Raw genomic sequence first — 24,916 nt, forward strand, 5'->3', positions numbered from 1 at the left:
TGAAATATCAAATGTACATAAGTATTCAGACCCTTTACTCAGTACTTTGTTGATGCACCTTTGGCAGTGATTACAGCCTCGAGTCTTCTTGGCTATGACGCTACAAGGTTGGCACATCTGTGTTTGTGGAGTTTCTCCCATTCTTCTCTGCAGATCCTCTCAAGCTCTGTCAGCTTGGATGGGGAGCGTTGCTGCACAGCTATAGGGTTGTTGCTTAGGGTTGTTGTCCTGTTGGAAGGTTAACCTTCACCCCAGTCTGAGGTCCTAAGCGCTCTGGAGCAAGTTTTCATACAAGGTTCTCTCTTTACTTTGCTCCCTTCATCTTTGCCTCGATCCTGACTAGTCTCCCAGTCCCTGCCGCTGAAAAACAACCCCACAGCATGATGCTGCCACCACCATGCTTCACCGTAGGGATGGTGCCAGGTTTCCTCCAGACATGACACCTGACATTAAGGCCAAAGAGTTCAATCTTGGATTCATCTGACCAGAAAATCTTGTTTCTCATGGTTTGAGAGTCTTTATGTGCCTTTTGACAAACTCCAAGCAGGCTGTCATGTGCCTTTTATGAGGAGTGGCTTCTGTCTCACGACTCTACCATAAAGGCCTTATTGGTGGAGTGCTGCAGAGATGGTTGTCCTTCTGGAAGGTTCTCTCATCTCCACAGAGGCACTTTATAGCTCTGTCAGAGTGACCATCAGGTTATTGGTCACTTCCCTGACTAAGGCCCTTCTGCCCCGATTGCCCAGTTTGGCCGGGTGTTCAGCTCTAGGAAGAGTCTTGGTGGTTCCAAACTTCTTCCATTTTAGAATGATGGAGGCCGCTGTGTTTTTGTGGACCTTCAATGCTGCATACATGTGTTGGTACCCTTCCCCAGATCTGTTCCTCGACACAATCCTGTGTCGGAGCTTTACGGACAATTCCTTCGACCTCATAGCTTGGTTTTTGCTATGACATGCACTGACAACTGTGGGACCTTATATAGACAGCTGTGTACTTTTCCAAATCATGTCCAATCAATTTAATTTACCACAAGTGGACTCCAAGTTGTTGAAATATCTCAAGGATGATCAATGGAAACAAGATGCACCTGAGGTCAATTTCTCCCATAGCAAAGTATCCCATGGCAAAGGGTCTGAATACTTATGTAAGTAAGGTATTTATTATTTTTGTTTTTGTTATTTTGAATACATTGGCTAACATTTCTAAAAAACTTGTTTTCGCTTTGTCATTATGGGGTATTGTGTGTAGATTGATGATATATATATATATATATATATATATATATATATATATATATATATATATATATATATATATATATATATATATTTATAAGGCTGTAGCACAACAAGAAAAACTCAGATGGGTGTGAATATTTTCCTAAGGCACTATACATAACTGCCTCAATTATCTCCTACCCCTATGCTTTCAGCTATGCATTTAACTTATCTTGCTCGATTTTCTTCTTAATTAATAGTGTATATCTTTTGGCAAACAATTATGAATGAACTGTGTGTGGTGTGTGTGTGTGTGTGTGTGTGTGGTGTGTGTGTGTGTGTGTGTGTGTGTGTGTGTGTGTGTGTGTGTGTGTGTGTGTGTGTGTGTGTGTGTGTGTGTGTGTGTGTGTGTGTGTGTGTGTGTGTGTGTGTGTGTGTGTGTGTGTGTGTGTGTGTGTGTGTGTGTGTGTGTGTGTGTGTGTATGTTAAATGAATTTCATATTTATTAAACTCGGTACTGGTACACCCTGAATATAGCCATGTTATTTTTTACTCGTTATTGTAGTTCATTATTCACTGTGTATTTATTCCTTGTGTTACTACTTAAATGTTGTATGTATTTGTTTAACTCTCCGTTGTTGGAAAATGACCTGTAAAGTAAGCACGTCCCTGTTAGTCTGCAGAGCATGTGACAAATACACTTTTATGACGCATGTAACACATACCAAGCAGTTGACAAATACAATTAAATTTAATTTACTGTGGCATCTCTCAAATACAGTACATTCCAAAGTCACAGTTTGTAGTAAACAGTAACAGCAGTCCCAACATTTCCCAAAGAAGTCCCCCATTCAAATAGTCACAGTATCAAAACTGTTCTGTGTCAGATTTAAACACACAATATGAATAGAAAGTGACCCATCACATTAGATGTAACCTAACCACTGACGTTATACCAAGACTAGTCACGCAACACAACAAGAATAGGAACAAATATATTATAAATATTCAACTTTCATTTAGACCATAATATACAGATCTCGTGAGGTTTCTTGTCACCTGATAATGATTTTGGTTTCTTTTTCCATTGTTTCCTGCATTCTGAATCTTTTCAGGCTCGATGGAGAAAATTACTACTACCGACGAATTGATCATTGTTCAACAACAAGAGTTACTGTGAAACGGCTTTGGGGTGCTACGTCAGTGTTAAGGGGTATTTTAGGGGGAGAGGGGCTTTTCAGTGTCAGCGGCTCTCCAGGTTCAACAAGCACTACCACGTTCTCCTTCTTCGACAGCCAGAAGGCTGGGTAGAGGGGCTCCAGAAACTCAGCCTTGTATTTGTGGATGAGGGTCATGCCGACGACGTCATCCACCCCGTAGAAAGCCAGTAATCCACGGCTATAGTCCACATAGACCCCAATGCGTGTGAACTTGTCCACGCTTAGAGGCGTCTCCACATCACCGTGCCAGGCAGAGAAGCTACGCCCGTTCCATTGGAGGCACCATGAGAAGTCATTGCCGGTGATGCAGCTGTTACTTTCAGGACCCTTGCGGTCGATGCTCTTGTAGGTGAGTCCGACGTACGTGCCCTCGCCGCTCACGTCCACCTCGAAGTAGTGTCGGCCGACATAGAAGCTCTCTGTGGCCAGTACCTGTCGCCAGCTCTCAAAACGTTCAGGGACGTCGTGGTACGGGTGTTGCCAGGGTGTGGTGTTGGTCACCTTTCTGTTTTCCTCAGTCAGGCGCAGGAATTTATGGGCCGTGTCTGCGTCAAAACTCACAGGATTGGCATCTGCACAGCGTGAGAGAGAATAACATAACAGAAATTATAAAAGTAAAAAAGAATCAATAACTTAGGCAAGGCCAACTTTACAGATTCAAACTACAATTTCGTTATACAAAGATTAGAATATTTCTACAGAATATTATGGTAACTACTTGAAGGACTACTGTAATATCATTCAAGTGATTTGAAGCCTTGTTTTTGTTTGTGTATGAATGACCTCAATATGATAGAAGAGACTTACACTTTAGAAAGTCCTCCCGCGTCTTTGGGTCTGGAATGTCCATGTTCTGTTTGGCTGCGATTATTTCATGGACTGTTGTTTTAATCCCTATCATGTCTGGAGAGGAGAGAGAAATATAACATGTTTTATGGTCAGAAATAATCACATTGGACCTACTTCACTTTTTAACTCACAAGCATGAAGTTTTCATTTGAATGTAGTAATCTCTTTTTGCATGGACACTTTTGTGAATTTAATTAGTATCCTCATTAGCCAACGCCGTAACGTTAGCTAATCTTCCTGGGGTCCAACCCAATTAATAAGACATTACAAACAATTACAAATTAAGACTTTACAAACATTTAACAAGTAGACAATACAGAGAGTTACAATACCTGACAGGAAACACATTTAACATTCAGTTGTTGCTTTCTATTTCCTGTCCAGTCATATGGTCTGTCACATTAGATGTACTTTCAATTTCCTGTCCAGTCATATGGTCTGTCACATTAGATGTTCTATTTCCTGTCCAGTCATATGGTCTGTCACATTAGATGTTCTACTTCCTGTCCAGTCATATGGTCTGTCACATTAGATGTTCTACTTCCTGTCCAGTCATATGGTCTGTCACATTAGATGTTCTACTTCCTGTCCAGTCATATGGTCTATCACATTAGATGTTCTACTTCCTGTCCAGTCATATGGTCTATCACATTAGATGTTCTACTTCCTGTCCAGTCATGTGGTGTCACATTAGATGTACTTTCTATTTCCTGTCCAGTCATATGGTCTGTCACATTAGATGTTCTACTTCCTGTCCAGTCATATGGTCTATCACATTAGATGTTCTACTTCCTGTCCAGTCATGTCTACTTCCTGTCCAGTCATATGGTCTGTCACATTAGATGTTCTGTCCACTTCCTGTCCAGTCATATGGTCTATCACATTAGATGTTCTTACATTTTTTTCTCAAAGGTGGATTTACTTGTTGACTGAGAAATATGGATTGGTAAAGAGTTCCATTCAGCTGAGAGATATGGATTGGTAAAGAGTTCCATTCAGCTGAGAGATATGGATTGGTAAAGAGTTCCATTCAGCTGAGAGATATGGATTGGTAAAGAGTTCCATTCAGCTGAGAGATATGGATTGGTAAAGAGTTCCATTCAGCTGAGAAATATGGATTGGTAAAGAGTTCCGTTCAGCTATGGCTCTATATAAAACTGTATGTTTAAGACGATTTGTCCTTGGCTTGGGTTGTCTTAGATGCCCTGAATTTACCTGTCTGGTTCGGTGGTTATGCGTGTTGTTACTACATACTTACTGCCCTAATAAATACTGTGTTTTTTTTTCTTTGTAATATAACATTCCTAAAGAAAATCAGAAGACTGAATAGTAATTTGTTTTCAACGTGAAGCCATGAGAAATGTTGATGCATTTGGATAATATTCATATGGTTAGAGCAACTGGACAGTACTCTAAGTGTCATAGGACCAGGGACAGTACTCTAAGTGTGATAGGACCAGGGATTGACCATATAACTGGACAGTACTCTAAGTGTGATAGGACCAGGGATTGACCATATAACTGGACAGTACTCTAAGTGTGATAGGACCAGGGATTGACCATATAACTGGACAGTACTCTAAGTGTGATAGACCCAGGGATTGACCATATAACTGGACAGTACTCTAAGTGTGATGGGACCAGGGATTGACCATATAACTGGACAGTACTCTAAGTGTGATGGGACCAGGGATTGACCATATAACTGGATAGTACTCTAAGTGTGATGGGACCAGGGACAGTACTCTAAGTGTGATGGGACCAGAGATAGTACTCTAAGTGTGATGGGACCAGGGACAGTACTCTAAGTGTGATGGGACCAGGGACAGTACTCTAAGTGTGATGGGACCAGGGACAGTACTCTAAGTGTGATGGGACCAGGGATTGATCATGATGGGACCAGGGACAGTACTCTAAGTGTGATGGGACCAGGGATTGACCATATAACTGGACAGTACTCTAAGTGTGATGGGACCAGGGGACCTAAGTGTGAGGGACAGTACTCTAAGTGTGATGGGACCAGGGACCAGTGTGATAGGACCAGAGACAGTAATCTAAGTGTGATGGGACCAGTGTGGGACCAGGGACAGTACTCTAAGTGTGATGGGACCAGGGACAGTACTCTAAGTGTGATGGGACCAGGGACAGTACTCTAAGTGTGATGGGACCAGGGACAGTACTCTAAGTGTGATGGGACCAGGGACAGTACTCTAAGTGTGATAGGACCAGGGACAGTACTCTAAGTGTGATGGGACCAGGGACAGTACTCTAAGTGTGATGGGACCAGGGATTGACCATATAACTGGACAGTACTCTAAGTGTGATGGGACCAGGGATTGAATCACCTGGTTCAGTGTGCTAGATGTTACATACACTGAACATTGTATTTTAACAGCAATTCCCTTACCCATCTTAATAACAACATTATCTATGTGTTCTGACCATGATAAAGCTGAGTCCAACATGACGCCTAGTAATTTTTTTCACTTGCTCTAAGGTCGTTCTATTCATCTACAAATTCAATTGGGAATCATCAGCAATCATATATCTTGAACCAAAGACAATACATTTAGTTTTAGAAATGTTCAACACCAATTTGTTCATATCAACCCACTCAGACACCATTCTCAGTTCACTGCTGTTAGCTCATTACATTCTGATGCTGAACTATACATTGTAGAGTCATCAGCATACATGACCACTCTTGCTTTGTTCATTACTGAAGGTAAATCATTAGTAAATATAGAGTAAGCAACAAAGAACACATCGCTACACTGTCTTTGTTATACTATGTTAATATGACAATCAAACATGCTAACTCACAGCTGGGTTTCCCTCTAGTGACAGACAGCCCTAGATTAGAGGCTTTTAACTATGTTATTCTCTCTGACTCCAGTCTACCAGTCTACTCCAGTCTACCAGTCTACCAGTCTAATCCAGTCTACCAGTCTACTCCAGTCTACCAGTCTACTCCAGTCTACTCCAGTCTAACAGTCTACTCCAGTCTACCAGTCTACTCCAGTCTACTCCAGTCTACCAGTCTACTCCAGTCTACTCCAGTCAGTCTCCAGTCTTCTCCAGTCTACCAGTCTTCTCCAGTCTTCTCCAGTCTACCAGTCTTCTCCAGTCTACCATTCTACTCCAGTCTACCAGTCTACTCCAGTCTACTCCAGTCTACCAGTCTACTCCAGTCTACCAGTCTTCTCCAGTCTTCTCCAGTCTACCAGTCTTCTCCAGTCTACCAGTCTACTCCAGTCTACTCCAGTCTTCTCCAGTCTACCAGTCTACTCCAGCCTACTCCAGTCTACCAGTCTTCTCCAGTCTACCAGTCTACTCCAGTCTACTCCAGTCTACCAGTCTACTCCAGTCTACTCCAGTCTTCTCCAGTCTACCAGTCTACTCCAGTCTACTCCAGTCTACCAGTCTTCTCCAGTCTTCTCCAGTCTACCAGTCTACTCCAGTCTACCAGTCTTCTCCAGTCTACCAGTCTACTCCAGTCTACCAGTCTACTCCAGTCTACTCCAGTCTACCAGTCTACTCCAGTCTACCAGTCTACTCCAGTCTACCAGTCTTCTCCAGTCTTCTCCAGTCTACTCCAGGCTACCAGTCTACTCCAGTCTACCAGTCTATTCCAGTCTTCTCCAGTCTACCAGTCTAATCCAGTTTACCAGTCTACTCCAGTCTACTCGAGTCTACCAGTCTACTCCAGTCTTCTCCAGTCTACCAGTCTATCAGTCTACTCCAGTCTACCAGTCTACTCCAGTCTACTGCAGTCTACCAGCCTACTCCAGTCTACCAGTCTTCTCCAGTCTTCTCCAGTCTACCAGTCTACTCCAGTCTACCAGTCTTCTCCAGTCTCTCCAGTCTTCTCCAGTCTTCTCCAGTCTACTCCAGGCTACCAGTCTCCAGTCTACCAGTCTTCTCCAGTCTTCTCCAGTCTTCTCCAGGCTACCAGTCTAATCCAGTTTACCAGTCTACTCCAGTCTCTCCAGTCTACCAGTCTTCCAGTCCACCAGTCTACCAGTCTACTCCAGTCTACCAGTCTATCCAGTCTACTCCAGTCTACCAGTCTACTCCAGTCTCCAGTCTACCAGTCTACTCCAGCCTACTCCAGTCTACTCCAGTCTACCAGTCTACTCCAGTCTACTCCAGTCTACTCCAGTCTACCAGTCTACTCCAGTCTACCAGTCTACGCCAGTCTACCAGTCTACTCCAGTCTACTCCAGTCTACTCCAGTCTACCAGTCTACTCCAGTCTACCAGTCTACCAGTCTCCAGTCTACTCCAGTCTTCTCCAGTCTACTCCAGTCTTCTCCAGTCTACTCCAGTCTACAAGTCTACCAGTCTACCAGTCTACAAGTCTACCAGTCTACCAGTCTACTCTACTCCAGTTGTAACAATTGCTCTACACCTATGCCACACTGCCTGAAGGATACCTCAGGTCTGTAGACAAGTTGAAACACACCCAGGTAGAGAGTCTACGGAGATTCTCTTTGCATCTGGGGCACAAAGCTGAAGTGTTGTTCTTCCTCCTAACACACCATCACTTCCTCTCTACTTTCTATGTTTCTCTGTGACTAGCGTGAGGGATTTCTTTGTGTGCCCGAACCGCAACTGCATGCTCAGGCCGTTATGTTTTTCCCACTAATGGGTGAGCAGAGACTTGCAGAGGCTTGCCGCCAGCCACTATGGCAGTTTGCCTCTGCCAACCAGATGGTGACTGCGCTCACCATTTTTGCAGGTCTCTTTGAGTGTCTCAATGTAGTTGGACAGCAGCAGCTCACACAGCTCCTGTGTGGAGGTAACAATCTCTCTGCTGAAGGAGTTGAGCCGGTCCATGAGGCCGATGTAGACCCCAGGTAGGGTGATGTCGGAGCAGTCCTTCTTCCACTCAGAGTACTCCTGTAAAACACACAACACACCTCGGGTTCACTATTTTGTACACCGTTGGAAATGACTGATGAAGTATCGCTAATGGCGTCTTGTCCAAGGGGGTGTAATTGTACATCAAGTTGTCTCATGCTACAGGAACAGGATATAGCTGCCCTCATTGGCCATTGGACAAGGCTTACTTGCTTACGTTAATGGGAACCTGAGAATACTAATGATGAAACATGGCTTTTGGTAAAACATTAGGTTAGTTTCTACCAGCGGAGGCTGTCGTGAGGCGCTATAGGGGCTCTTTGTAATCTCTGGAATGGAATGAAAGGAATGGAGTCAAACGTGGTTTCCATATGTTTGATGCGTTTGTTTTCTGTTGCATTCCAACCAATAAAAGGAGCCCATCCCCCTATAGCTCCTCCCACCAGCCTCCACCATTTTCCTACTTTAGTCGTATTTCATGATTAAAGTAAATACGTATGACAGCAGCACATACGCACTTCAGGTTTGTTAATAACACTATTGAGTCACTTGGCACTGTCCGGCACCACAACACAAGCAACACCGAATCCACCAGACCAGAGAAAAAACACCTTACCTGTAGGGAGTCCACCTGAGTCATGTTCCATGTGGCACCACTTCATCAGCAGTCCATGGTTAACCACCAAATAGATTTTGCACCTGTAAATGAGGCTACTGTCTGTGCATTACCTACCACCATGAGAATCACCGTAGGTCAGTGACTAGAACTACAGACTTGGCACCACCTCTATCTCAGTCTCAATCCATCGTAAACCACCAGACCAAAGTAACACCTTACCTGTAGGGAGTCCACCTGAGTCATGTTCCATGATTAAAGTGAATATGTATGATAGCAGCACTGTGGCTTGTGTTAATGTTGATGAGAATCACCGTAGGTCAGTGACTAGAACTACGGACTTGGCACCACCTCTAACTCAGTCTCAATCCATCGTAAACCACCAGACCAAAGTAAGACCTCACCTGTAAGAAGTCCACGTCATTCTTGTTCTTGGAGAGCTTCTCCACCTGCGCCTGTGTCTTTTTTAGCTCAGTGCACCTCTGCTCCAGGTGTACCTTGATCCCATCGGCCTGTCTCAGAGCCTGCTTCTCTTCTCCCTCCAGGATCTCCGTCACCTTTAGGTTCAGGTATACGTTTATTAGAAAATCTTGGTTTATATGCAGATTTTACAGAAACAAACAGTACATAAAACATACATCAAATGTGATGTCATACAATATATATATTTTTTAGAAGCAAGTAAAAAATAATAGATCAGCCTAAATATAGGGACAGTGCCTAAAACAGCTAGGCATATCACTTCATCAATAAATAGCATTACCTCTCTCTTGGCCCGCTCCACCGCAGCCTGGAGCACCGTAAACTGGTTCTCAATCACCTCACGGACCTCCGTCACTGAATTCTGCATGGGGAGATGGAAGAGGTGTTGTCAGGTCCGTTTTATAATTGTGTACACACTAGGTACAGTATATTTAGATATAGGGGCTGAGGTGACGGACGGACGGACGGACGGACAAACAGACAGACAGACAGACAGACAGACAGACAGACAGACAGACAGACAGACAGACAGACAGACAGACAGACAGACAGACAGACAGACAGACAGACAGACAGACAGACAGACAGACAGAGACAGACAGACAGACAGACAGACAGTGGTCTGATTTAAGTGGCTTTTGTTTGTTCTTGTGACTATGTTTTCCAGTAAGGCTAAAATACAACACTACACATAACATTATTACAACACTACCTATCTACAATACAACACTACACATAACATTATTACAACACTACCTATCTACAATACAACACTACACATAACATTATTACAACACTACCTATCTACAATACAACACTACACATAACATTATTACAACACTACCTATCTACAATACAACACTACACATAACATTATTACAACACTACCTATCTACAATACAACACTACACATAACATTATTACAACACTACCTATCTACAATACAACACTACACATAACATTATTACAACACTACCTATCTACAATACAACACTACACATCTACAATACAACATTTATAATACCACCATGCATACGTGCGTGTGGTGTGTGTGTGTGTGTGTGTGCGTGTGTGTGTGTGTTTGCATGTGTGTGTTTCTCCACAGTCTGCAATTTTCCCATAAAGGTGTCTATGCTTCAGGTATTGACTGTCTGCTTACACAATCAATCCCTAGGGGACAAGGAATGCTGCATGACGGTGGAGCCAAACCCTATACAAATTCATTCACCACACCTGGGTAAACCTGTCAGGTTGGGGTGGGCGGTTCCGATACCTGGGGACTACTTATAAATTAGAGGTATCTCTTGTTCTTTTATTAGTCGTTTTTTTTTCTTTTTTTTTTTACTGCTTGTAAAACATTGTGACATGTCTCTGTTTTGTCACTGGTCGCGTGGGATATCTGGAATCTACAAACACTCGGCTACAGGGATGGGATATCTGGAATGTACAAACACTCGGCTACAGGGATGGGATATCTGGAATGGGATATCTGAATCTACAAACACTCGGCTACAGGGATGGGATATCTGGAATGTACAAACACTCGGCTACAGGGATGGGATATCTGGAATGTACAAACACTCGGCTACAGGGATGGGATATCACTCGGCTACAGGGATGGGATATCACTCGGCTACAGGGATGGGATATCTCTCGGCTACAGGGATGGGATATCTCTCGGCTACAGGGATGCTACCCAGTACTTTGTTCAACGGTCACAGATCCATCAGTCTTTGACATCATCCCTTAAACATGGAACAAGGAGGGCAGCCTACCGTACCTCAATAGAGACCGTGTTGACTTGAAGTTTGTTGATGGCATTCTCTGCTGCTGTCATTGTCCTCACCATCTCTGCTTGCTTATCTAGTAGTTCCCTCTGTCAGGAATTTAAAAAAAAAAGGACAGGAAGGACAACAGGAAGAGAAGGAGAGGAAGAGAAGGAGAGGGAAATTCAATGACTGCGCGCACTATAGCCAAGTTGTTGTCGTGCTGAAGCTATGCCTTTATGTGAACAATTCTGTTCAACTCATTTATTTGACCAATTTATCGGATCGTTCACAATACAGCTGAGTCACAGGAACAGAGCGTTTTCCTGTCCGTTTCTCTATTGTCAGATATGATCTGATTTCTGCGTTATTCTATTGTGTTTTTCAGGGAAGTAATCTGATTCACTACAGTTAGGACCTGCATTTCTTAGAACCAAGTGACTCTTGAGTTGCAACTGGTACTCATGCTAGAATTCCTATCTGTACCAGAGGAGGCTGGTGGGAGAAACTATAGGAGGACGGGCAGCATTGCCTGCATGTATAGTAACGTTAGCAGCAGGAGGTTGTGTAGCACATGGGTAAGTGGTTTATCAGGTTAACTATCCATTCTAGGTAACGTCAGCTAGCTAGCTACAGCTAGCAAGCTAACGGACATATTTCCAGTCCCAAAGAGAGATCTGTGACAATACAAAAACACAATTGCAATGAAATATGAAATGTTATATCACTTGAAAATAATGAAACAAGTCCTGGTCTAATTTCTATGTTTTCTAACCTCAGATACAGATAACTGTGAAAACTGCTAAACCATGTCTGCGAATTAAGTTCCCAAGGAAAGTCCCAAGTCCCGGAGAGACTGAAGAGTATATCTCCAATAGGTTATATATGCTACTGGTTTACTGTTAGAATTGGTTGTAGGACCACAACAATAGTGCTAAAAGTAACAATGCATAGATCTAGAACATGCATGGCCAACCTTGCTCCAAGAGATCTAGCTACTGGATGTACAGGTTTCTGATCCAGTCCTGACATTCTGATGATCATTTCTATTGGACACTATTGATTTCACTATCCAATCATCTCTTGTTTTGATGTAAGATGGATGAGTAAACGCACTAACCATTTACATAGGCATTCTTTGTATGATATTAAATAAAATGTTGATTCATTGAATTACAGTACCAGTCAAAAGTTTGGCCACACCTACTCATTCAAGGGTTTTTCTTTATTTGTACTATTTTCTACATTGTAGAATAATAGTGAAGACATCAAAACTATGGAATAACACATATGGAATCATGTAGTAACCAAAACAGTGTTAAACAAAGATTCTTCAAAGTAGCCAGCCTTTGCCTTGATGACAGCTTTGCGCACTCTTGGCATTCTCTCAACCAGCTTCATGAGGTAGTCACCTGGAATGCATTTCAATAAACAGGTGTGCCTTGTTAAGAGTTCATTTGTGGAATTTCTTTCCTTCTTAATGCATTTCAGTTGTGTTGTGACAAGGTAGGGGTGCTATACAGAAGATAGCCCTATTTGGTAAAATACCAAGTCCATATTATGACAAGAACAGCACAAATAAGAAAAGAGAAATGACAGTCCATCAGTACTTTAAGACATGAAGGTCAGACAATGTGGAAAATGTCAAGAACTTTGCAAAAAAAACATCAAGCGCTATGATGACACTGGCTCTCATGAGGACCGCCACAAGAAAGGAAGAATCAGAGTTACTTCTGCTGCAGAGGATAAATTCATTACAGCCCAAATAAATGCATCACAGACACATCTCAACAGCAACTGTTCAAAGGAGACTGTGTTAATCAGGCCTTCATGGTCGATTTGCTGCAAAGAAACCACTACTAAAGGACACCAATAAGAAGAAGAGACTTGGGTCTCCCGGGTGGCGCAGTAGTTAAGGGCGCTGTGCCATCAGAGTCCCTGGGTTCGCGCCCAGGCTCTGTCGTAACCGGCCGCGACCGGGAGGTCCGTGGGGCGACGCACAATTGGCCTAGCTTGGTCGGTAGGGATGTCCTTGTCTCATCGCGCACCAGTGACTCCTGTGGCGGCCGGGCGCAGTCCACGCTAACCAAGGTTGCCAGGTGCACGGTGTATCCTCTGACACATTGGTGCGGCTGGCTTCCAGGTTGGATGCGTGCTGTGTTAAGAAGCAGTGCGGCTTGGTTGGGTTGTGTATCGGAGGATGCATGACTTTCAACCTTCGTCTCTCCCGAGCCCATATGGGAGTTGTAGCAATGAGACAAGATAGTAGCTACTACAACAATTGGATACCACGAAATTGGGGAGAAAAAGGGGTAAAAAATAAAATAATAAGAAGAGACTTGCTTGGGCCAAGAAACACGAGCCATGGACCTTAGACCAATATGGCAAATGTTTTGTTCTCTGAGTGAGGGAAATGCTGCAAATTAAGAGGGCTCAATGTATTTTGAAAGATGAGACGTTAAAGATTATAATAATTACTGCTTTGATGTCATACAAGTAAGCAAAAACACCTGTGAGTCCAAACGGGCACTTCACATATCTATGTCATAAAACTCATGTAATGTACAGAGTCAATGTTTATGATGTACAGTTACATGATGACATGGCGTTATACCCTGGGTTGTCCTGAACATAATGAGTCTATGTTTGTAGTATTGTAAAGAACATTTGCTGAGGACTACAAATCTGAATGTACTCATGACTCACTTCTATGCACACCAAAATGACAGTCTTTCTTCTCTGAATTGTGAAGCCTAAACCTGTAAGATCATATTGTATAGTTTAGCTAGTCACGTTGGCAATAGAAGAAGCTTTCAAATGATGCCAACCTGACACAGATTACGATTTACAATGGATTACGTAAACAACAACAGCAATTGGGGCGGCAGGGTATCCTAGTGGTTAGAGTGTTGGACTAGTAACCGAAAGGTTGCAAGTCCGAATCCCCGAGCTGACAAGGTACAAATCTGTCGCTCTGCCCCTGAACAGACAGTTAACCCACTGTTCCTAGGCCGTCATTGAAAATATGAATTTGTTCTTTAACTGACTTGCCTAGTTAAATAAAGGTTAAAAAAATAAAATAATGGTGTGATGATGGGGATGTGGGGCTGTGTTCCAAACTTAACAGCTACAAGTGTGCTCGCTCTAGTTCCTCAATGGTACAGTTTGGAAAGCGTCTTATAGTTGAAGACTTGCAGACCAATTTGACTTCTTCCTCAAACCCTTGTCATTGTTTTCGTCTTACGTCGCACCTACCCCACATTTTCCGAGAATATTCTTAGAATGTTCCTGAATGTATCCAGAGTATTTTCAGATTTCGTTATCAACAAATGTGGTCGAGAAGCACAGTAAATGTCAAAATGCACACAAAATCAATAGTGTAATGTTTGGATTCAGCCTTGAGTCAGGTGAACTGTTGTGTCCTCACCTTTTAGTCTAATACTTATCCCCATAATCTTTCCCTTTTGATTGTTACCACGTTATGCATATGTGGTCCATATTTCTTCTGTAAGAAACCTTTCAATGTAGCCGTACCCATATAGGCCAAATCCCCCGAGTGCTCAGGAGAGACATTACTAGCAAATATCACTATCATAAGAGTGTGCAGATAATTATAAGGTTCATTTGATTTCATTTCAAAATGTATGATGCTTGAAATAAAGTAGCAATTTGTTTTCTTTGCATGCATGTCAATATGCATATTTCCATAAACTATTTCTCATCATTCTAGAAACCTGTGCTGGTGTAGGTATGAGAGTGCTCAAAATGAGCATCCTTTATTGAAAGGCAACACTTTGAAAACCTCCCAGGCAGCCTAATGTGACTGTTAATGAAGCATTTTCATATTCCTCAGCCATTTTAAGAGTTAGCCTGCTCCCAGTTGTGATTGTGCTGTCTTGCCAACTCTCTATGGTCATTATCAATGACAGAGTTAGCAAAACTACACAAACAGATCTGGGACCAGGTTACTCACTCAACAGCTGCTTGTCACGTTCTGACCTTTATTTCCTTTGTTTTGTATTTATTTAGTATGGTCAGGGCGTGAGTTGGGTGGGCAGTCTGTTTGTTTTTCTAGGTTTTGGGTATTTCTATGTTTCGGCCTAGTATGGTTCTCAATCAGAGGCAGGTGTCATTAGTTGTCTCTGATTGAGAATCATACTTAAGTAGCCTGGGTTTCACTGTGTGTTTGTGGGTGATTGTTCCTGTCTCTGTGTTTGCACCAGATAGGACTGTTTAGGTTTTCGCACATTTATTGTTTTGTTAGTTATTTCATGTCTAGTTCCTTTATTAAAGAACGTGAATAACCACCACGCTGCATTTTGGTCCGCTTCTCCTTCACCACAGGAAAACCCTTACACTGCTCATGTGTCCTACTCTCTCCTTTCCCCTCAGTAGATTCCTGTTCTGGTCTGAGCACGCTCTCATTGCTCTGGGGAAGAAAAAAAAAAACGAATATTGTGTTCTATAGAACAACGGAACAACAAAGTGGTTCGACCTGTTTGGGCTTAAACAATTTGTAGATGAGGCATGAATGTTAATTATCCTTATTATCCTATACTCACAGAGACAAATATCTCACGTCACAAAACAGTACTTACAACTATTGACATGTTGTGTCTTGTTAAATGTAAATGGTGTTATGCTCAGTGAGACAACAGCGAGAACCCTTGAAGGGAAACTGAGTCCCACGTCGTGTGTCTAACTGTGTGTCAACAGAATGATCTTGTTTGGATGTTCCCTGAGCCAGCAGTAAACAGTAACAACGAGGTTTGGATAAGTCTGGATAAATGGCATATACTGAATTGTTTGAGACTATCCTGGCTCAACACAGACAAGCTCTGCCTCCTGTTCAACAATGTGTCAGTCGGATCAGATCAAACAACGCCTTCACCATTCCTTTGTGAGTTATGTAATACCTCAAAAGAGGTATTTGCTTGTGAACACACAAGAACAAAGCTAGATAAAGAAGAACCTTCCCTCCTCAGTCATACCTTGAGTTTAGTTCAGCATTATGAGATTATTTATTTACATTGCACATGTGAATTACCAAGGATTCAGCTAATAGTAATTGAGTTGTTGCATGACTATTGTCAATAGCGGGTTTTTCAATCATTCCTTGATTTAGGGAATGTCATTATTTAAAGTTTTGCAACAACGGTTCATTTGCAAATAACAGGTGTGAGCTAAAAACCTGGATCTCTGTTGGAATTATCGAATTATCGAATGAATGACTGGACCTGAGGGTCGTGGACTGTCTCTGTCACTGAGTGAGACTACCCACCAGGCACACCACGTCATTTCTGCAATGACCTATGACCCAATGACCTATGACCTAATGACCTGCATGATATCTTCAACATGCATTCATTTCATATAATTTCATATAGCAGGAGAGTGAAAGTGTCTGAAAGATTTTGAATTCAGTTGAATTCCACAGATTCAGGTATGTTATCCCCTTTCTGTTTATGAAACGTTTTTCAACAGAATTGGAGGAATTAATACACCCCTGATCACACGCAAACACGGTTCACTTTCATAGCAGCCACATACAAACAGCATGATCTTTTGTCTGTTGTACAATTCCTTCTCGCATCTATGCGCTCTCCTCCTCTCACCCTTTCCCTTATCTTGTGGACTTCAGTGAACAACACAATAGCTGTCTGTGACCAGGCGAAAAAAACATTTCAAGCCAAACCTTCATGCCATAACCGCTAACCACTACACACAGCCTACATCGTTGTCACCGTATTAGCTAACATCACAGTCAACATAGCTACTAGATCTAACTCGTTAGTAAACCTGCTACAATCATGCAGTACAGTGTACAGTCAGCAAGAAGGTTTAGCAGTTACACCGGTGGGTCCTGGTGGCAATAAATTAATAAAACCAAAGGCTTACCTTGACTTGGAAGAGTTCCAGTGTTGGATAGCCATAGCCAGCTAGCTAATATAGCATCCCTATCTGTTGGATAGCCATAGCCAGCTAGCTAACATAGCATCCCTCTCTGTTGGATAGCCATAGCCAGCTAGCTAATATAGCATCCCTATCTGTTAGATAGCCATAGCCAGCTAGCTAATATAGCATCCCTATCTGTTGGATAGCCATAGCCAGCTAGCTAATATAGCATCCCTATCTGTTGGATAGCCATAGCCAGCTAGCTAACATAGCATCCCTATCTGTTGGATAGCCATAGCCAGCTAGCTAATATAGCATCCCTCTCTGTTGAATAGCCATAGCCAGCTAGCTAATATAGCATCCCTCTCTGTTGAATAGCCATAGCCAGCTAGCTAACATAGCATCCCTCTCTGTTGGATAGCCATAGCCAGCTAGCTAACATAGCATCCCTCTCTGTTGGATAGCCATAGCCAGCTAGCTAACATAGCATCCCTATCTGTTGGATAGCCATAGCCAGCTAGCTAATATAGCATCCCTCTCTGTTGAATAGCCATAGCCAGCTAGCTAACATAGCATCCCTCTCTGTTGGATAGCCATAGCCAGCTAGCTAACATAGCATCCCTCTCTGTTGAATAGCCATAGCCAGCTAGCTAACATAGCATCACTCTCTGTTTGAGCCGGGTATTTGAGTAGGTTAAACTAACGAACAAAATATACATACCTCGCTTTCTCTTGCGCCTCCTTCATTTTTGAAGTAATACATTTGTTCGAAACTGTTCAACTATTGTCTTTCTCTCTTTTTGAGTCAACTATTCACCACATCTTATGCACTGCAGTGCTAGCTAGCTGTCGCTTATGCTATCAGAACTAGATTAATTCTCTGATCATTTGATTGGGTAGACAACATGTCATTTCATGCTGCAATAGCTCTGATAGGTTGGAGGACATCCTCCGGAAGTTGTCATAATTACTGTGCAAGTCTATGGAAGGGTGTGAAAACCATAAACCTCCTAGGTTTTGTATTGACGTCAATGTACCCAGAGCAGGGCGGGAACTAGCTGTCCTCCAGCTACACAATTGTGCTACCTTACAGAGTGCTGTTGAGGCTACTGTAGATCTTAATAGCAAAACAGTGTTTCAATAAATTATTTGGTGACATTAATATATTTAGTATAGTTTTATCTAATAACTGTTTTAAGTGTTTCACTATTTTTATTTTGATGAAATTCACTGAGGAGGATGGTCCTCTCCTTCCTCCTCTGAGGAGCCTCCACGGACGTGAGCGTAGGATTTATCAGATTTATTGATTGATTTATTGATTGATTGTATGTCTTAGGTGGTTCATTTAAGAGCAGCGCTGTGAGAAAGTTGTTGTCTTATGTACTTACTGAATAAGTGTATATAAGTATGTATTCTTATTTTAAATGTATGTAGTTATGTCCTTGAGTTATTACCCACTGGGAACACACACTGGTTGAATCAACGTCGTTTCCACGTCATTTCAATGATATTACGTTGAATTAATGTAGAATAGAGGTGGAATTGACGTCTGTGCCCAGTGGGTATTGTCTATTGAAATGTTGTGTAAGTGAATGAAAGTGTGTATTCTTATTTTTAAATCTTTGTAGCTCTGTCCTTGAGTTGTTATTTAAAATGTTTTATTTAACCTTTATTTAACTAGGTAAGTCAGTTAAGAACAAATTCTTATTTACAATGACGGCCTACCCCGGGGACAAATCCTCCCCTAACCCGGACGACGCTAGGCAATTGTGCGCTGCCCTATGGGACTCCCGATCACGGCCGGTTGTGACACATGGGAATGAACCAGGGTCTGTAGTGACGCCTCTAGTACACCCTTAGACCGCTGCGCCACTCAGGAGCCCCCGAGTCTATTGATGTTTTGTATTAAATATGTGGAACCCAGGAAGAACTTAACCATAACTTTAGTAATAGTAGTGCGTTTGGTTTACAACGCATCCAAATATCAGCATTTAAAGGAGATGTATCTACTGGCCCATGTGGCTCAGTTGGTAGAGTATGGTCCTTGCAATGCTAGGGTTGTGGGTTTAAATCCCACAGAGGACCAGTATGAAAATGTACTCACTCAATACTGTAAGTCGCTCTGGATGAGAGCGTCTACTAAAATATATTGTATATATTATTTAAATGTACTGCTTGAATACATTACATTTTTGTTTGAGTTCGAGACTCAATTTGTTAACTTGTCGACAAGTTAATAAGCTATTTACTGTATTTCAAAAGCGACGTTGAATTGTATTGGTTGTCAACACAACCAAATATCAACATTTGAAGGAGATCTTCTGGAAAGTTCTATCTGACTGAGTGTGTCTTTAATTCCAGTTCCTGTCTAACAATTAGTAATTTAAATGTCGGATTCACGTTAAATAAAGTTTAGATTTTATTTAGTAATTTTCCTTAACTTTGTATAAAGTCGTAGAACACACAATGTGCCATTTTGAAATGTGGTTTCAGCAGGTTTTCTCTTCTTATGTCCGTCACTGGCAGTCACTCAATTAGTCATTTTTAAGGGTAAATCAGTCTAGCCAGCTATCTAAATTTGTAGGATTTATGGCAGAATACCGACAGTCACGCAGGGAATGTGCCCAGGGGCCCTGACCTCCACGAGGCCTCCATTGATTTTGTTAGTCACTCTCAGTCAGATATCACTGACATGGCATACGTCTAGGCAAAATGTGTAGAATTGCAGGAAATTAGCTTTAAAACTGCAACTTTTTCTATCTGCCCCATGGCAAAATGAGTAAAATTGCATATTTTTTTAAATAAAACTGCTAAACTTCTCTACTCCCAATGATAGAATATGTAGATAAGCAGGAAATTAACTTAAAAAACTTAAATGTTTATTTCCACTGTTGTGTAGGGGGCACTAAAACATTTTTGTCTGCGAGGTGGGTGGGCCTCCCCACCAAATCTCACTTAGGGTGGCCCCCCCCCCACCAAATCTCACTTAGGGCCCTGTAAAAGGCAAGGGCCAGCCCTGCCTACCACCGGTCAGACACTACTATATACACTGAGTGTACAAAACATTAAGAACACCTTCCTAATATTGAGTTGCACCCCCTTTTGCCCTCAGAACAGCCTCAATTCATCGGCGCATGGACTCTACAAGGTGTCGAAAGCATTACACAAGGATGCTGGCCCATGTTGACTCCAATGCTTCCCACAGTTGTGTCAAGTTGGCTGGATGTCCTTTGGGTGGTGGACTATTCTTGATAAACACAGGAAACTGTTGAGAGTGAAAGACCCATTAACGTTGTAGTTCTTGAACACAACCCGGTGCGCCTGTCACCTACTACCATATCCCATTCAAAGGAACTTCAATCTTTTGTCTTGCCCATAAACCCTCGGAATGGCACACATACACAATCCATGTCTCAATTGTCTCAAGGCTTTCAAAAAAAAAATCCTTCTTTTGAACCTGTCTCCTTCCCCCTTCATCTACACTGACTGAAGTGGATTTAACAAGTGACATCAATAAGGGATCATACATTTCACCTGGATTCAGTTGGTCAGTCTATGTCATTGAAAAGAGCAGGTGTTCATAATGTTTTGTACACTGTTGTACCTGTTGTCAAATGTCTATTAATAAGTGTAGTAAAGAGTAGCTGCCTTTGATTCATTACGGCACAAGACTTAAGATGAAATCTACTTAGCATGCCAAGGACAAATTGTAAAGTGTGACGAATAGTTGAAGATACTTACTTAATAAAAATCTATGTAGGCTATAGCATTTGGAAAATGTATGGGTTAATACAATACAGTAGGATGTTTCAGACTGATCACTTCCCACAGCGGCTCTGGATGAGTTTGTGAAGAAAACAGCCTGTTTTTATTCCACTCTCGCCACGTACAGAAACTTAGGTGACTCTTTACTTACAAACACGAGGTGGCCAATATTCATAGATAACAACACCACACAACTGATACGGTGTTCTGTCATTTCAGAATGGTCTGGCCCTTTATGCACAAGGTGTTTCCTTTAGATATCAAATCTATGCAAATGTTTGTTTGTGCATGTGTATCAAAGAACGTGAGAGTGAGTGAGAGACAGAGAAACTGAGAGAGAGGGAGAGAGAGAGAGGGAGAGAGAAAGACACAGAGGAAGAGAGAGGGAGAGAAAGGGAGAGAAAGGGAGAGAGAGAAACTGAGAGAGAGACAGAGAAACTGAGAGAGAGGGAGAGAGAGAAACTGAGAGAGAAGGAGAGAGAGAGAGAGAAAGGGAGAGAGAGAAACAGAGAAAGGGAGACAGAATAGAGAGAGGGAGAGATGGCGAGAAACTGGGGGAAAGGGAGAGAGGGGGAAAGGGAGAGAGGGAGTAAGAGAAACAGAGAGAATGGGAGAGGTAGATAAAGGGAGAGAGAGGGAGAGAGGGAGTAAGAGAAACAGAGAGAATGGGAGAGGTAGATAAAGGGAGAGAGAGGGAGAGAGGGAGTAAGAGAAACAGAGAGAATGGGAGAGGTAGATAAAGGGAGAGAAGGGAGAGAGGAGAGAAAGGAGAGAGAGGGAGAGAGAAAGGGAGAGAGAGGGAGAGAGGGAGTAAGAGAAACAGAGAGAATGGGAGAGGTAAATAAAGGAGAGAGAGGGAGAGAGAGAGAGAGAGAGAAAGGGAGAGAGGGAGTAAGAGAAACAGAGAGAATGGGAGAGGTAGATAAAGGGAGAGAGAGGGAGAGAGAGAGAGAGAAAGGGAGAGAGGGAGTAAGAGAAACAGAGAGAATGGGAGAGGTAGATAAAGGAAGAGAGGTAGATAAAGGAGAGAGAGGGAGAGAGGGAGAGAGAGAGAAAGGGAGAGAGAGGGAGAGAGGGAGTAAGAGAAACAGAGAGAATGGGAGAGGTAGATAAAGGGAGAGAGAGGGAGAGGGAGAGAGGGAGAGAAACAGAGAGAATGGGAGAGGTAGATAAAGGGAGAGAGAGGGAGAGGGAGAGAGGGAGAGGGAGAGAGAGAGAGGGAGAGAGAGAGAGAGGGAGAGAGGGAGAGAGGGAGAGAGGTAGATAAAGGGAGAGAGAGGGAGAGAGAGAAATGGAGTAAGAGAAAGAAGGAATGCAATACCTCAATGTTTCTGCGTGCCTCCATCACAGGCACAGTGTTGTGTCCCCTGTGGTCCTCTGTCACACAGTCCTGACAGACACACACAGCGTCGGCACAGCAGAAAAGGTCCAGGGGCCACTTGTGGGTCTCACAGGTCCGTCTCTCGATGTCCCTCAGCGGCTCCACCAACCTGTGGTTCTGGAACTTGGGGTTCTCCAGGTGAGGCCTAAGGTGGGCCTCGCAGTAGGACACAAGGCAGGTGAGGCAGGACTTGAGGGCCCGGCACGGGCTCATCTCCATACACGAGTCACACACAACATCATCGGGCCCCAACGGCTCTACTTTCACCTCTCCTTTTGCTTTCTCTTCCTTTAATGTGTCTCCCACCCCAACCCCCACATCCTCTTTCACTTCCTCTGCAGGCTGTGGAGGATCACTCTCTTTATTTTTCTCTTCCTCTGATTCCTTCAGGTCTTTCTGTATCTTTGCATCCTCTGATTTCATAGGGTCCTCTAATTCCTTCAGGTCTTCCCGTATCATTGCCTTGTCTGGTGTCTTAGGGTCCTCTGATTCCTTCAGGTCTTTCTGTATCTTTGCATCCTCTGATTTCATAGGGTCCTCTAATTCCTTCAGGTCTTCCCGTATCATTGCCTTGTCTGATGTCTTAGGGTTCTCTAATTCCTTCAGGTCTTCCCGTATCATTGCCTTGTCTGGTGTCTTTGAAATTTGGGTTTGTATATCCCTTTTCTCTCTTTCTTCGGTTTTGATCACCAGTGGAGACTCAGCCACTATTTCTATCATCGTTCCGTTCTGTTCCACAGATGCCGGTATAGGCCTGCCAGAGCATTGTAAACACTGGGGGCAGCCCTTACTTTTCTTGCCCAGGCAGGAGGCACAGACTAAGTGGCCACAGGTAGAGGATTTGTCACCATTGAGAGCACTGGAACAAACAGTGCAGCAGAGTTTCTGGTCTGGTTTTGACTCTGGTTTGAGTTCTGTGTCTGCCATAGCTCACTCACTCTCGCTCACTTTCTCTCTCAGATGAACTCGCCTCAGCCGCTCCTGTTCTGTTCTGTTCTACTCTGTCTGCCTCTGGCTAACCTGAGTTAGTTCCTTCCTGGAGCCTCTAACAAGCCACACCTCAACTATGTGAGCGTCTCAGCTGAATCTCTCATAGTTTCAGCTAACTCCACACACACACACACCATCCACACACACACACACACACACACACACACACACACACCACACACAAAAACAAACACACATACATACATATACCCGCCCCGAAACAAACACACCCACGCGCCCTCCTCCATGCAATCATGGCCCTCCCTTTTATTTCCTTGTGTATCAGATGACAGAGTAAAAGTAGCAACATGGGTGGAGCTCAGACTGGACACACAGAGGTGTAGTAGTACTCCTCTTGTCTCTGTCATGATTTGCACATCTGGAGTTGATTATGAGTTGATCATTGATGGATAACACTTCTATACTATCAGATGATTATATAACAGGATCAATCAAGCATTTGAATTAATAATTTATTCCCTATGTATTTTCTGATAAGAAACGATGGTATCCTACCAGAGGTATACAAACGACACGCTGGTCGTATGTCTAAGTGGTTGGGACAAATTACAAATTGCAAAGTACAATGCAATGGAGAAGCAAATATTGATTATTTTATTCTCTTGAGTTGATAAGAGGCCAGAGCTTTGATTGAAAAGACTGATCCAACTCTGCCACCTAGTGGCAGAACTGAATAGCGTACAGATCAACACAGTACAGCGCAGGGTATGGACTGGCAATAAACACTGGTCTCATACTACAGCATCTCAGTTTTTTAAGGGACGTTTCTCAGAATGAAAACATAGCACAATGGCACAGACATGATTCATTGATTTATTTCATATTTACTGTCATTTCAGTGTAAACAACGGTTTTCTTTGTCAACAACTGAAAAAAAAAACACAATCGGTCTGTGGTAAATACGCTCCTGGTCGGATTCATCTCCTCAGTCAGTTAGACATATTCAGGATGTGTCCTAAATGTCACCCTACTCCATGTAGTGCACTAGTTTTGACGATAGCCCTATGAGCCTTGGTCAAACGTAGTGGACTAGTTTGGACGAGAGGCCTATGAGCCTTGGTCAAAAGTAGTGCACTAGTTTGGACGAGAGGCCTATGAGCCTTGGTCAAATGTAGTGGACTAGTTTGGACGAGAGGCCTATGAGCCTTGGTCAAAGGTAGTGGACTAGTTTGGACGAGAGGCCTATGAGCCTTGGTCAAATGTAGTGGACTAGTTTGGATGAGAGGCCTATGAGCCTTGGTCAAAGGTAGTGGACTAGTTTGGACAAGAGGCCTATGAGCCTTGGTCAAATGTAGTGCACTAGTTTGGACGAGAGGCCTATGAGCCTTGGTCAAATGTAGTGCACTAGTTTTGACGATAGCCCTATGAGCCTTGGTCAAATGTAGTGCACTTGTTTTGACGATAGCCCTATGGATAGCCCTATGAGCCTTGGTCAAATGTAGTGCACTAGTTTGGACGAGAGGCCTATGAGCCTTGGTCAAAAGTAGTGGACTAGTTTGGATGAGAGGCCTATGAGCCTTGGTCAAATGTAGTGCACTAGTTTTGACGATAGCCCTATGAGCCTTGGTCAAACGTAGTGGACTAGTTTGGACGAGAGGCCTATGAGCCTTGGTCAAAAGTAGTGGACTAGTTTGGACGAGAGGCCTATGAGCCTTGGTCAAATGTAGTGGACTAGTTTGGACGAGAGGCCTATGAGCCTTGGTCAAAGGTAGTGGACTAGTTTGGACGAGAGGCCTATGAGCCTTGGTCAAATGTAGTGGACTAGTTTGGATGAGAGGCCTATGAGCCTTGGTCAAAGGTAGTGGACTAGTTTGGACGAGAGGCCTATGAGCCTTGGTCAAATGTAGTGCA

General features: G+C 43.0%; 1 protein-coding gene across 1 annotated transcript; it reads right to left on the reverse strand.

The window, feature by feature from the left end:
* Nucleotides 1-1,949: 1,949 nt before the first annotated feature.
* On the reverse strand, nucleotides 1,950-22,981 carry LOC112223936 (tripartite motif-containing protein 16-like). Its single transcript, XM_042305739.1, has 7 exons — nucleotides 21,995-22,981; nucleotides 11,028-11,123; nucleotides 9,528-9,608; nucleotides 9,169-9,321; nucleotides 8,016-8,187; nucleotides 3,245-3,340; nucleotides 1,950-3,009 (listed from the first exon to the last, which is right to left on the reverse strand). The coding sequence occupies exons 1-7, from the start codon at nucleotides 22,979-22,981 to the stop codon at nucleotides 2,369-2,371; spliced, it is 2,226 nt and encodes a 741-aa protein (XP_042161673.1). The 3' UTR covers nucleotides 1,950-2,368.
* Between the last annotated feature and the right edge of the window lie 1,935 nt (nucleotides 22,982-24,916).

This window comes from Oncorhynchus tshawytscha, linkage group LG25, assembly GCF_018296145.1.
Source record: "Oncorhynchus tshawytscha isolate Ot180627B linkage group LG25, Otsh_v2.0, whole genome shotgun sequence".
In the NCBI taxonomy this organism is placed as follows: domain Eukaryota; kingdom Metazoa; phylum Chordata; class Actinopteri; order Salmoniformes; family Salmonidae; genus Oncorhynchus; species Oncorhynchus tshawytscha.

Coding starts and splice junctions, on each gene's coding strand:
- LOC112223936 (XM_042305739.1), bottom strand. CDS start 22,981: ATGGCAGACACAGAACTCAAACCAGAGTCAAAACCAGACCAGAAACTC. Junction 8,188..9,168: donor ATGACGTGGACTTCTTACAG/GTGAGGTCTTAC, acceptor TGTGTTTTACAG/GAGTACTCTGAGTGGAAGAA. Junction 3,010..3,244: donor GCGGGAGGACTTTCTAAAGT/GTAAGTCTCTTC, acceptor CACGCTGTGCAG/ATGCCAATCCTGTGAGTTTT.